Source organism: Sander vitreus, chromosome 16 (genome assembly GCF_031162955.1).
Source record: "Sander vitreus isolate 19-12246 chromosome 16, sanVit1, whole genome shotgun sequence".
Taxonomy (NCBI): Eukaryota; Metazoa; Chordata; class Actinopteri; order Perciformes; family Percidae; genus Sander; species Sander vitreus.
This window is the reverse complement of record NC_135870.1, coordinates 837178-851823: the sequence shown is the minus strand read 5'-3', so window position 1 is coordinate 851823 and position 14646 is coordinate 837178. Positions and strand designations below refer to the sequence as shown.

Below are 14646 nucleotides of genomic sequence, written 5' to 3'. Positions count from 1 at the left end.
ACAGCGTAGGGTTCAGCAGAAACCCAACCCCGTCAAAAAGCCCAATATTCAGCCCAATCAGAAGCCGAATCCTGGATTCGGTGCATCCCTGATTTATTAGATATTAGGATCCAGCTCTACTTCTTACCAGTAAATATATGTTTCCAACATGCATCTTGCACACTACTTTGCACTATTACTTTTTGCACTTTACATCCCACTCCATGTGTACTACTTGATATTATGTCTTATTTGTATATTTGTATTTTTGTATATCATGCTGATATGTGCCTCTATGTATATTGTTGTCCAGTATGTGTCTATTTTACTATTTGTCTACCTAATGTTTACTACATGTCTATTTGTTGATTGTATAGAGAGTTAACACCTACCAAGGTCTAATTCCTTGTGTATGTGAGTATACTTGGCCAAAAAAACTGATTCTGATTCTGATTTTAGACACAGGAAATGGTCTTTGTCACTAGTCTTTGCCAAAGCAAAGCTACGGCCCTGCAACAGCTGCAGCCGGAGACCCGTCCAGATGTTTTCCTTCTTCAGATAAAAACTACAGTATTTCCTGAGTTCCTCTCTCTTATCAGACGGAGTGCAGCTATAAAACGATTCACTGCACTCCACTGCTCTTATCTCACCCAAACTATTTCATCCCATCCGGCCGAGTTATCTGCTGCACATTCTTCACACGCCAACGTGCACTTTTAAACATTTAAAAACACGTAAAAACGTCTTTATCTTACAGCTGCAGACAGAGGATCTTTTATTTATATTTTTATGTTTTATTCTTTCAGTTATAATCTTTCAAAGTTTTCTCCACAAAGTTACATTTAAAGGCCCAGTGTGTAACGTGTTTAGTTGTTCATTACCTAAATCTGTGTTGCCCGTTCACAAACGTGTCCTTTTTCATGAATATTTACCTCCACCATCAATTCCAAATATTCCTATTGGCTTGAAATGTAACATTTACGTTAGCATGAACTGAGGTAGACGCTCCATATTCATGCTCCATCTAGAAATACATTAGCTGGTAAGAGACATACAGGACATACTGCTCCACCTTAGTGTGTGTGTGTGTGTGTGTGTGTGTGTGTGTGTGTGTGTGTGTGTGTGTGTGTGTATAAGGGACATACAGGACATACTGCTCCACCTTAGTGTGTGTGTGTGTGTGTGTGTGTGCGTGTGTGTGTGTATAAGGGACATACAGGACATACTGCTCCACCTTAGTGTGTGTGTGTGTGTGTGTGTGTGTGTATAAGGGACATACAGGACATACTGCTCCACCTTAGTGTGTGTGTGTGTGTGTGTGTGTGTGTGTGTGTGTGTGTGTGTGTGTATAAGGGACATACAGGACATACTGCTCCACCTTAGTGTGTGTGTGTGTGTGTGTGTGTGTGTGTGTGTGTGTGTGTGTGTGTATAAGGGACATACAGGACATACTGCTCCACCTTTCACGTTTTCTCTGTCTCATGATAAACTCTCAGCTGCTGCTAACGCTGCTAATGGCTTTAAGACTGATAAGATCAAGAGACCGGCTTCTTGAAGCGTGAAGGCTACCGTAGCTGTAATACGTACTTTGAACTGCGTGGTGCCAGAGAGTTGATATAAACTTAGCACAAAAAGTAAGGTAGATTATTTCTCTGTGGTAACAATGCTTTTTGGCAATACATCTTATACTGTTGGAAAGCCTGTTTAGTTCCCTTTCAAATGGTGCCCCATATGTAAGGAACATGCATTTGTGGGATGAGCAGCAGCGCTGAGGATGTGGGTTGCGCCCATGAACAATCTTCTCTGCCAATGCCAAACAGCTTATTCTGCCATTGACTCGTTTGGTGTTTGGTGGATTGGATGATTGAAGTTTGAAGAAACAAGACATATTGGCAATTGATTCATTTCACAAACAGGAGCCTCAGTAGCGTGTGGAAGAACCAAACACAGCCACAACAGCCTGGCACCTCCTCCTCATGCTGGTCACCAGCCTGGTCACACACTGCTGGGAGATGGCATCCCATTCTTCAACCAGCAGTCCTGACCTCAACCCCATTGAACACTTGTGGGATCAGCTTGGGCGTGCTGTTGGTGCCAGAGTGACCAACACGACCACGTTGGCTGACTTGCGACAAATGCTGGTTGCAGAATGGGACGCACTTCAACAACTTCTTCTGGAAGCTCGAAACAATTCTCTCTCTTTTCAGACAGACATGTTCTAGGGTAAAGTTTTAAAGAATTCCCTCGTGTCTCGTACCTATTCAGAAAAACGCGGTTATGCGATCTCATAACTCAATGCTACGGAGCCCCCCTGGGGTCAGCTTATAAATGTAAGCAGAATTAGAAAGATATTCACAGATTCGAACTTCTGGGATCAATTCTCTATAGCGAAATGTTATTAAATCACAAACGACGCATCTATCCTAAACGTAGTAAGGTTAACAAAGAGCTACAAACTCGTCTTCATCAAAACGAGCCGTCCTGCGACCTGGAGACATAACATTAGTCTCTATGAGCAGCTGGCGGTGAGACGGCAGTCAGTCAGACCCGACTTGTTTAGGGGCCGTCTACAAACTACAACACAGACACAAAACTAGCTATTCATTTAATGATTAAATAAGGTAGTGTCTCCAAACTTATTTTTTAAAAGTGCTGTAGTACAACTACAAGGAGATAAGTTATAATTGAGGTAAGCCACGATGAAACCGCATATACCATCGCAGTTTTTTAAGAAAACGTGTCGCATAATCAAGGATTTTAGCCCGTAACGATCACAAAAAAACTCTGCATTTTTCTGGAAGGATTGCCTATTGCTCCAAAACTGAAAGATAGGCTCAACTGTTACATCATATATTCCCCTGCACAAGCTTATACACCTGAATCATATCACCTCTGGAGCTCCTAAATATATAAATGGAATATGACGTTCCATTTAACGCTGTGAAATGGCGTCTGGTCAGGACGGTAAAACGGTAAAATCAGGACAAGACAACACTTACAACGACATCCAAGTCCACAGAAAGCTTCCTGAGCTCCAGCTCCATATATATATATAAAATGTATAATAGATTATAGTTCCAGTGTAATCACATCAGATCGCCACAATAAAAGCTCTGAAAAAACCCTGAGTGCCTCGACAGCCACTCTGCACACAGGAAGTGACCACAGAGGGCTGGGGGAGACAACAATCAATCAGGACTCTGCAGAGAGTCAACAGGCAATCAGGACTCTACAGCCAACTGCTGGCTAGCTTAGCTTAGCATAAAGACTGGAAACAGATAGGAAACAAACACACTGTGTTGTAGTTATTAAAGTCTTTTTTCATGCAAAAGTAAAAGAAAATGCTGGATTTAATCTCTTCTTATCTGTTCTTATCAAAACAAGACATGTAAGGACATCAGCTTGGACTTTAACCACACAATGGCGTGATGATGTCATCACTGTGGTCTGAGACAAAGCAGGTCACATCCTCCATCACAACAGCTCGGAGGATTAGCTCTGTCTGATCTGATGTCATCAGCAGCCTTTGTTCAGCTCCACCTCGCCCCACCCAGACACACACAGAGACACACACACAGACACACACACACACACACACACACACAGACACACACACACACACACACAGAGACACACACAGAGACACACACACACACACACACACACACACACACACACACACACACACACACAGACAGACACACACCCAGACACACACACACACACACACACGATGCAGAGGAGGGTGGGTGTGTGATTGTCGCCTTTCTCTACATTTTGAAGCCTTTTGTTGATGTTTTTATTTATTTTATTGTATTATTTTTATTCGTATTTTAATGTTCAGTCGTTTTTTAAGCAAAAATGCAAAACAAAACATCTGTTTTATATGAGTAGAAGTAAAACTTCTCGATGTAAAGAACTAAATGTCTCTTTTCAGACTCTCAAAGTAGGAATAATTCCTGCTCTTTTCTGTTTTATATCATATTAAAGTTTATATCCTTTTCTTTTGGACAAAACGAGACGTCCCTCCTGCTGTCCTCTGACCGGTTCTCAAACTGTTTCTCTATCAGAACATTTGGGTTTCTTTCAACCACATGGTCAAAAAAAGAAAAAAAATAACGTAGATTGTTCCGTAAAATAAATGATCGGTTCACTACTTTCATTGGATTTGGGTGTTTGATTCAATTTTATAACATTTTGGAAAAACAAATGATACAAGAACACTGAAAAAATGTCTAAAAAAAAGATTTTAAAAAATTAAATATCAGGTCGTCTTTTGCAACACTTTCAGATTTTTTTGTCGATTTTTTTCTGCATTTTTGAAGCTTTTTTTGACATTTTTTCCAACGTTCATTTCTTTTTCAAAATGCTATAAAATGAAATAAAACACGCAAATTCAATGAAAGTAGTGAACTGATCATTTATTTTACCTGTGAAGAGTAATGGTTGTATACCATCCACGTTTTATATATATATATATATATTTTTTTTTATTTTTTTATATATATATATATATATATATATATATATATATATATTATTTATTTATTTTTTTTTGGACAATTTGGTTGAAAGAAACCCAAATTCCTGAGATAGACATTTAGAAAATGGGTCAGATTTGACCCGAGGACAACACACGGGTAAAGACATCAGCTTGGACGTTGGACGCCGTGAAGAACTAAATGTCTCCTACCTGGGAAGGCGTGCGGGTTGGGCGCGCCTCTCTTCAGGCACTTGGAGCAGAGGATGTGTACGGAGTACAGCAGGCCGGGCCACTCCTGCAGCAGCACGTTCAATTCCTCCACCAGCGGAGTGACGGCCTGCCACGCCGTCCACATGTTGGGCAGCGAGGCGTGGCTGGCGATGGACAGCGTCTCCGCCTGCAGCTTCCCTCGGGCGCCGCCGTGGCTTATGACCACGGGGACCTTCCCTCGGTAGGCGAAGATCTGGCGCCGGCCGTCCGAGCGCTGCACCACGTGGCTGTTTATCTGCACGCTGAAGCGCGTGAACAGCCCGGGGGGGAAAAGGAAGGGGAAGCTGTATCGGATGTGCAGCTGCTCCACGGAGAAGAAGTGGCACAGAGGCAGTGTGCCGCCACTGCCGCACGCCGCAGACACGGCCGCTGCATCCTCGCTGCTCACGTAGCTGGGGAACTTGTACCACGCCGTAGGACTGCTCCAATACGGGAAAAAAAAGACAGAATCACCATTATTTGGGTCAGTTTTGAAATCAGGATTATTTAACACGATTGCCAGACATCATACACCAGAGCAGGGGGAATGAGAGGGGGGAACACCAGAGCAGGGGGAATGAGAGGGGGGAACACCAGAGCAGGGGGAATGAGAGGGGGAACACCAGAGCAGGGGGAATGAGAGGGGGAACACCAGAGCAGGGGGAATGAGAGGGGGGAACACCAGAGCAGGGGGAATGAGAGGGGGGAACACCAGAGCAGGGGGAATGAGAGGGGGAACACCAGAGCAGGGGGAATGAGTGGGGGAACACCAGAGCAGGGGGAATGAGAGGGGGGAACACCAGAGCAGGGGGAATGAGAGGGGGAAACACCAGAGCAGGGGGAATGAGAGGGGGGGACACCAGAGCAGGGGGAATGAGAGGGGGAACACCAGAGCAGGGGGAATGAGAGGGGGATACTATTGAATTGTTGTTCGTACCTGGCGGTGGCGCCGTTGAGCGGCTTGCTGCGCGGCTTGTTGACGGCGTAGCAGACGCCCATCTTCTCCAGCAGCTCCATGACGACCTGCAGGTCCGGCTGTGATTGGACGAGAGGCCGCAGCAGCAGGCTGATGACGTTGGAGGGCAGCAGGCCGTGCTGCAGGAAAGCATCCACGTGGTGCTGCAGCTGCGTCACTCGAAGCTCCGCCCCCTTCTCGTCCTCCGTTACCACACCCCCCCGGCCGCCGTCGCCCCTGGAAACAGTTACTCAGTCAGACGGTTTTCACCTTTCAAAAGCGTAAAACTTATTTATAAAACGTTTTCAAATTATTATTTTTTTTTGAAATCACTAAAAAAACATAAAAAAATAAATTAAAAAAAATTGCCTAAAAACTGATGTCAAAAACTAAAATAAACAAAAATAAATAAATAAAAAAACAATTAAGTCACAAATGTTGAAACCGTAAAACGTACAATCTACTAGTTGTTAAACTGGACGGGTCCAATAACCTCTCAATAGTTCTACTAGTTGTTAAACTGGACGGGTCCAATAACCTCTGAATGGTTCTACTAGTTGTTAAACTGGACGGGTCCAATAACCTCTGAATGGTTCTACTTGTTGTTAAACTGGATGGGTCCAATAACCTCTGAATGGTTCTACTAGTTGAAAAACTGGACGGGTCCAATAACCTCTGAATAGTTCTACTAGTTGTTAAACTGGGACGGGTCCAATAACCTCTGAATGGTTCTACTAGTTAAACTGGGACGGGTCCAATAACCTCTGAATGGTTCTACTTGTTGTTAAACTGGACGGGTCCAATAACCTCTCAATAGTTCTACTAGTTGTTAAACTGGACGGGTCCAATAACCTCTGAATGGTTCTACTAGTTAAACTGGACGGGTCCAATAACCTCTGAATGGTTCTACTTGTTGTTAAACTGGACGGGTCCAATAACCTCTGAATAGTTCTACTAGTTGTTAAACTGGACGGGTCCAATAACCTCTGAATGGTTCTACTAGTTGTTAAACTGGACGGGTCCAATAACCTCTCAATAGTTCTACTAGTTGTTAAACTGGACGGGTCCAATAACCTCTCGAATAGTTCTACTTGTTGTTAAACTGGGACGGGTCCAATAACCTCTCGAATAGTTCTACTAGTTAAACTGGACGGGGTCCAATAACCTCTCAATGGTTCTACTTGTTGTTAAACTGGACGGGTCCAATAACCTCTCAATAGTTCTACTAGTTAAACTGGACGGGTCCAATAACCTCTGAATGGTTCTACTTGTTGTTAAACTGGACGGGTCCAATAACCTCTCAATAGTTCTACTTGTTGTTAAACTGGACGGGTCCAATAACCTCTGAATAGTTCTACTAGTTGTTAAACTGGACGGGTCCAATAACCTCTGAATGGTTCTACTAGTTGTTAAACTGGACGGGTCCAATAACCTCTCAATAGTTCTACTAGTTGTTAAACTGGACGGGTCCAATAACCTCTCAATAGTTCTACTTGTTGTTAAACTGGACGGGTCCAATAACCTCTCAATAGTTCTACTAGTTGTTAAACTGGGACGGGTCCAATAACCTCTCAATAGTTCTACTAGTTGTTAAACTGGACGGGTCCAATAACCTCTCAATAGTTCTACTAGTTGTTAAACTGGGACGGGTCAATAACCTCTCAATAGTTCTACTAGTTGTTAAACTGGACGGGTCCAATAACCTCTCAATAGTTCTACTAGTTAAACTGGACGGGTCCAATAACCTCTCAATAGTTCTACTTGTTGTTAAACTGGACGGGTCCAATAACCTCTGAATGGTTCTGCTTGTTGTTAAACTGGACGGGTCCAATAACCTCTCAATAGTTCTACTAGTTGTTAAACTGGACGGGTCCAATAACCTCTCAATAGTTCTACTTCATTTAAAAGTCAACCGCGACTACATATTTTATACAGCCCTATTTCTGATATCCTGGTGGCAGAAATGTTGTCATGGTGGGCCGCCACTACAAAATCAACATAGAGGAAACACTGAATAATAACAATAATAACAATAATAATAATAATAGTTTTAGGCGTACCTGTGTCCCTCAGCCAGCAGGCGGTGCAGCAGTGCGGCCGCGTCTCTCTGGAAGAAGACGTTGAGGATGGCGATGAAGCGTGGAAGGTTGTGGAAGACGTACTCCTTCAGCGTGGGGCTGTCCTCGAAGTAGAGCAGCTTCCCGCTCTCGTGGAGGTAGGACAGGGCGCCGTGCAGCCGGTCCTCTGTCAGCCCGGCCTGCAGGCCCAGGCGGGCCGAGTCCCACCACGACAGCCACAGCGCCGCTGGGTTCATGTGCAGCTCCTCCAACATCTGCCAGGACTTGGGCAGCACGCGGTGCAGGTTGGGGAAGATGTCCCGATGGTCTGCGACCGACATCAACTTCTCCCTCAGACGCTGGATGTTCCTCTGGCCACAGCTGGAAACATTACACACTTAACTCACGTTTTTGTCCCCTTTTTTTAATGCAACACTAGAGAACTTTTCCCGCTTCGGTCCCCCTACAGGTTGGAAGTGGAACTGTCCATTACCGTTACCATTATTCTTATGTCTCATTCAAACTACAGATCTGCTCCTCGATCTGGCAAACCTGCACCAGAATAATGTACCTTAATAGCCTAGAAATCTAGACCACTGTAGCGGCAGCAAATGTAATCTGCAGCAGGGTCGTCTAGCAACTCTCCGTTGGCTTGCGAGCTGGAAAAACCAGACTCTGGCCGGGCCAATCACATCGTGTATAGAGTCGGTAGGCGGGGCTTATGGCTGCTGCTGCTGGCGAACAGCGGTCTTTGGAAGACTTGGAGTTCAGCTTTTCTTTGAGGAAAGAACAAAGAACGGCCCTGAAGTCATTCTTAAAAAAGGAAGACGTGTTCAGAGTTCAAAGTGTAATCTATCAGCTAGCTCTGCTCTGATTGGTTGGAGAGCTGTCCTATTGCGTGCAGAGGGAATTTGAAAGACAACCGTTTATCCCACCCCTCAGATTGAGCCCAGCCAATGGGGAGTTCCCAGACCCAACATCTGGATGTGGGTCAGACCCAGACCCAGCATCTGGATGTGGGGCTGGCTGGTCAGCCCCACAAAATAGTATAAAATAATGTTTACAAAATCGTTTCAGTGGTTCATCAACTCGTAACAGGGTGAACGGCACTTCTGCATTCGCTGCAGCCCTCTATCGGCTATAACCGCACTATGCAAGTTTGCCAAATCGGGTAGCAGACCTGTAGTCCCAATGAGACATAAGAATAACGGTAACGGACAACTCCCCTTCCAACCTGTAGAGGGGCCGTTGCTATACATTTTTTTGCCCTTTTTTGTCGTTTCAACACTTATTTCCCCTCCATTTGTGTAGCTTTTTTGTCAATGTTTGACTCTTTTTACGATGTTTTTGTCGCTGTCGTTGACATTTGTCGACGACCTTCACCGACAGTGAAGCTGAGGGTTACCACGGTTACCTGCAGCTGACGCACAGCACCGGAGACAGGATCTGCAGCCTTTGGTTCAGCAGGAACTGCAGCTGGGACTTCCTGCGCCGCAGGTTTGGGTCCGAGACGCCGTAGAAGACTTGGTGCGGGCTGGAGGAGCGCCCGCCGTAACCCTGCTGCAGCGCCCGCTCCACCTGCAGCGCCTCGCTCCCCAGCGTCTGCACGTCGCTGCACTCTTGCAGGCCGATCCTCCGGTGGATGTCCAGACTCTTCTCCTCCACCTCCGCCTCGGTGCACAGGTCGGCGTGCGTTCCCACCATGCACACAACCGCGCCGGGCACCCTGGCGCCCAGCAGGTGGAGGAAATACCCGACGTGGGCGTAGAACTTCGCGGGCACGTAAGCTTTCAGATTGACGACGAGGACGTAGAGAGCGCCGGGGGAGAGAAAGAAGGGTTGGATGAGGTCATAGTTTGGCTTCCCGGACAAATCGTACACGAGAAAAGTCAGACGGCGATCTGCGTCAGCCACCCAGTCAGTCACTTCGATTCCTTTGTTGCCATGTGTGTCTTTAGCGTCCGTCTGAGCGCCCACTAGACTCTGCCGGAGCCGGGTTTTTCCGGCGTTCTGCATCCCCATCAGGACCAGTTTGAGGCGCGGTTTGACAGCGAGCTGCGAGTGCGCCAGCTCCTTCTGGTACGCAGCAATGTACGGGATGCCCTTCATGCACACCTCGTACGGGGGCTGGATCAGAGGGTTGTCCTTCACCTTCCAGATGCTCACTCTGCACAGCTTCCCAAAGTTATCCGGAAGAATGGCGATTTGGTTTCCCTGCAAGACGAGTTCCTCCAACTTCTCCAGCTGCACGATGGCGTCAGGCAGGTACGTGATGCGGTTATTGTCCAGCCAGAGGTTGGCGAGCTTCCCCAGCTTCCCCACTTCCTCTGGGATATGAGTCAGTTTATTCCTGCTAAGGTAGATTTCCTCCAACCCGACGATGCTTAGAATAGCCTCTGGGAAGTTTTCAAACTCGTTGGAGGACAGATTCAGCATTTTGAGTCTCTGGAGTTGCGTGAAAGCAGCGGGCAACGCGGCGAGTTCGTTCCCGTCCAGCATGAGGCTCTCCAGCTGCGTCAGGAGACAGAAGGCGTCTGGTAATGTGGACATGTGCAGACTGCTGAGCCACAGGATTTTGATGCTGCGCAGCTTCACAATGTCCGCGGGCAGCGTCTCGAACTTGTTCCCGGAGCAGTCGAGTTCCTCCAGCTCGCCGAGCGCCAGGATCTCGGCGGGGAAGGCGTTGAGCTTGTTGTGGTCGGCGTCCAGCGTCCGCAGCTTGGTGAGGCCGCAGAAGGAGCGAGGGAAGTCTCGCAGGTCGTTGAAGCTGACGTCCAGTTCCTCCAGAGACTGCAGCGCTCCGATCTGAGCAGGCAGAGACTGGATCCGGTTGTGGCTGATGCACAGCTTCTTCAGCATCTTCAGCTGCCCCACGCCTGAAACAAGGCATGGAACAACACGTTAACGCATATATCACACCGCTCATTATAATTAAACAATAAAAGATTTGCTTTATTACATTACATATCCCGGAGCTGAAAGGAGCTGGATGAAGAAAAAAAGTCTTATTTTACCAGCAACCATTCTCAGATGACAATGGCTGTGTCTCATTCTGCATACTTCCATCAGTCCACTGCTAACGGGCACTGACCACTTCCTGCCGTAGTCCCACTTTAGATGGTTAGTATTCTCCCAAAAGGAACACTTATGTTAAAAATCTTACTGGAAATGAGGAGCGGTCGGCTCGGCTCGCCGCCTCTCAAAATCTGACGAAAATCTGTTAAACTGACCTTTGTCGATCAAAAAAAAAAGAAGACAGGTTCAGCAACTGTACGGCCTGTTTCTCTCTTCAAATGTTTCCAGAAACACGTTTCAATTAACTATTTTTTATCCAATATGAGATCGGATTCTGAACGAGACACCATTATGGTCGGTTGTGAAACCTGGGAGGAGCCAGACCCACGTGACACGTTCGTCCAATCAGCTGCCGGTCGGCGTCCCTGGTCCCTCCCCTTTCCGCTTTGTAGTCAATATGGCGCCCGTTTAGTGCGAGTAGTGTCCATCGTTCCACACTGAACTTTTTGACTGTTTTTAGGGGGTCATCCTGGTACTTTCAGTGCGTTATCTACACGATATACTTCAAACTAAGTGTTTGAAGTGTGACAGTAGGCGCTTTGAGACACAGCATATATATATATATATATATATATATATATATATATATATATATATATATGCAGGGTGCTATTTGTGAAGAAAGCAGAGGGGGGTGTTCTTTGATCGTGCACAATTAAACAAAACATGCAAGAATGAAACCCCCCCCCTTCCAATACCACCGTGGATATAGAGCCACTCAGCCAGCCATGCCAAACACTTAATGAACTTCAATATCCAACGGAAAATAATCTCAAAATGAAATGTCAACATAAAACACAGCGCCTTCAACCCAGAGAGCAGAGTTCACTTCACAGCCAAAACTAAATACTTTCACACAGGAAACTCTCTGTCGTTCCTCAGTAGTGTTTAAAGTATTCCCTGTATCCCCCAGAGTTAGATAAGTCCAGACATACCCTTCTCATCTCCGTGCGTGTCCTAACTCTGTCTGACGCCCCTACCGCTAGCCTAGCTTAGCACAGATCCTGGAGGTAACCGGCTCCATCTAGCTGTTCCAAGTGTGTATATAGTTCCCAGTATGTATACGGTTAGAAGATGGCTGTGTGTCATGTGACCTTGTTATTTGTACACGCTGTGACTCTACAAATCACAACATGTAAATAGGAACATGTTGGCGTTATTTTGTCACTTATTGGGAGCAGTAGGCTAGATGGAGCCGGTTACCTCCAGGATCTGTGCTAAGCTAGGCTAGATGGAGCCAGTTACCTCCAGGATCTGTGCTAAGCTAGGCTAGATGGAGCCAGTTACCTCCAGGATCTGTGCTAAGCTAGGCTAGATGGAGCCGGTTACCTCCAGGATCTGTGCTAAGCTAGGCTAGATGGAGCCGGTTACCTCCAGGATCTGTGCTAAGCTAGGCTAGATGGAGCCAGTTACCTCCAGGATCTGTGCTAAGCTAGGCTAGATGGAGCCAGTTACCTCCAGGATCTGTGCTAAGCTAGGCTAGATGGAGCCAGTTACCTCCAGGATCTGTGCTAAGCTAGGCTAGATGGAGCCGGTTACCTCCAGGATCTGTGCTAAGCTAGGCTAGATGGAGCCAGTTACCTCCAGGATCTGTGCTAAGCTAGGCTAGATGGAGCCGGTTACCTCCAGGATCTGTGCTAAGCTAGGCTAGATGGAGCCGGTTATCTCCAGGATCTGTGCTAAGCTAGGCTAGATGGAGCCAGTTACCTCCAGGATCTGTGCTAAGCTAGGCTAGATGGAGCCAGTTACCTCCAGGATCTGTGCTAAGCTAGGCTAGATGGAGCCAGTTACCTCCAGGATCTGTGCTAAGCTAGGCTAGTGGTGGGTGCGTCAGACAGAGTTACAACACCCACGGAGATGAGAAGGGTATGTCTGGACTTATCTAACTCTGGGGGATACGGGGAATAAGACAAAGTCCTAATAAGTCGGCGTGTTCCTTTAAGTCCAAACCACCATCTTTATCCTAAACGTAACGCACGTCATTTTGGTTCCTAAACGTAACCAACGTTAAGTTACCTTCTGAGAGGCTTCTGAGGCAGTTGTGGCTCATATCGAGCTCCAGCAGCTGCCCCAGCTCGAACACGGCGCGGGGAACGGTGGTGAACTTGTTCCGGCGCAGCACCAGGATGCGCAGGTTGTTGAGGCTGGAGCCCAGCCCGTCCGGGAGCGTCTGCAGGCCGTTGTTGCCCAGGTTCAACACCTACACAAACAGAGGAAGGTGGGCTTTAAAATATCATCACCACGTCTCTCGATTAGTCATTACACAAAATGCAATAAGCGAAAAAAACATTGATAAAAGTGACAATAATTTCACAAAAGTGGCAATACCATCGAATAAGGCGACTAAAACGTAAAAAAAAGTGTCAGAAATCTTCTAATAAGTAACAAAAACGTTGATAAAAGCGACAAAAACATCCAAAAAAGCAACAAAAATATAAAAACAAAAACAAATTTATATTAGAAAAAGAGACAATATCGTCAAATAAAGCAACAAAAACGATAAGAAAAAGGCAACAATGTGTGCAAAAAAACTTTGAAAATGGCGACAAAAAACATCAAAAGTGGAACAAACTAGACGAACAGAAAGAAGAAGCCTGGGGAGTCTTTCAGTGTCTGTATATTCTCTGTTGGATGTCTGATGATATGGAGCCAAAAACCTTTTACTAGCTTATTTGGGGCAGCGGAGGAAGAAGTATTCAGATTACTGCAGTAAAAGTACTAATACCAGACTGTAATAATACTCTGTGAGGGGGTTAACCATCCAAGCAACTAACTTCATGCACTCTGTGTGTGTGTGTGTGTGTGTGTGTGCGTGCGTGTGCATGTGTCTGTGCATGTGTGCGTGCGTGTGTCTGTGTGTGTGCGTGCGTGCGTGCATGCATGTCTGTGTGTGCGTGCATGTGTGCGTGCGTGTGTCTGTGCATGTGTGCGTGCGTGCTGTGCATGTCTGTGCGTGCGTGCGTGCATGCATGTCTGTGTGTCTGTGCATGTGTGCGTGCGTGTGTCTGTGCATGTGTGCGTGCGTGCGTGCATGTGCATGTGCTGCTGTCGTGTCGTGCATGTGTGCGTGCGTGCGTGTGTGCGTGTCTGCGTGTGCGTGCATGTGTGCGTGCGTGTGTCTGTGCATGTGTGCGTGCGTGCGTGTGTGCGTGTCTGTGCGTGCGTGCGTGTGTGCGTGTCTGTGCGTGCGTGCGTGCGTGCATGCATGCGTGTAATAAAGAAAGTGGAACATGATCTTGGGAAGCAATGTGACAACATTGTAGTAAATATGTTCAGTGCCTCTAAAACATGTTCATTAAGAAACCAGCAGACAAGCTAATGCAGCACAAATACAGTCATGTGAACAAATTAGGAACCCACGCTAAAGATGACTAAAAAGAGGAATAAAAAAAACATCTTTTGGTAATTGATCTTAATGCCTTAATTAAAAAAAATGAGGAAAAATCCGACCTTTAAGGACACCAAGTTTCTTTGTGAATGAATAATGTATCGTCAATAAATAAATGTTCTTCCTTAAAATACAGGGGGCATAAGTCAGTTCACCCCTATGTTAGATTCCCATAGAGGCAGGCAGACTTTTATTTTGAAAGGCCAGTTATTTCATGGATCCAGGATACTATGATCCTGATAAAGTTCCCTTGGTCCCCCCATCATCACATACCCTTCACCATACCCCCCCATCATCACATACCCTTCACCATACCCCCCCATCATCACATACCCTTCACTATGCATCATCACATACCCTTCACCATACCCCACATTATCATCACCCTCACCATACACATCATCACATACCCTTCACCCTGCATCATCACATACCCTACCATCAACCCTTCACCATACCC

General features: G+C 46.2%; 1 protein-coding gene across 2 annotated transcripts in view; it reads right to left on the bottom strand.

The window, feature by feature from the left end:
• Window positions 1-14646, bottom strand: part of mfhas1 (multifunctional ROCO family signaling regulator 1) — a 34448-nt gene that overhangs the window by 14564 nt on the left and 5238 nt on the right. The window contains exons 3-7 of one of the 2 annotated variants that reach the window (XM_078271233.1): window positions 12815-12998; window positions 9138-10599; window positions 7727-8104; window positions 5649-5903; window positions 4673-5154 (exon numbers count right to left, since the gene is read on the bottom strand). In XM_078271233.1, coding sequence (XP_078127359.1) covers window positions 4673-5154; window positions 5649-5903; window positions 7727-8104; window positions 9138-10599; window positions 12815-12998 — 2761 coding nt within the window. The remainder of the gene's footprint in view (window positions 1-4672; window positions 5155-5648; window positions 5904-7726; window positions 8105-9137; window positions 10600-12814; window positions 12999-14646) is intronic. The other variant, XM_078271234.1, reaches the window with a different exon arrangement.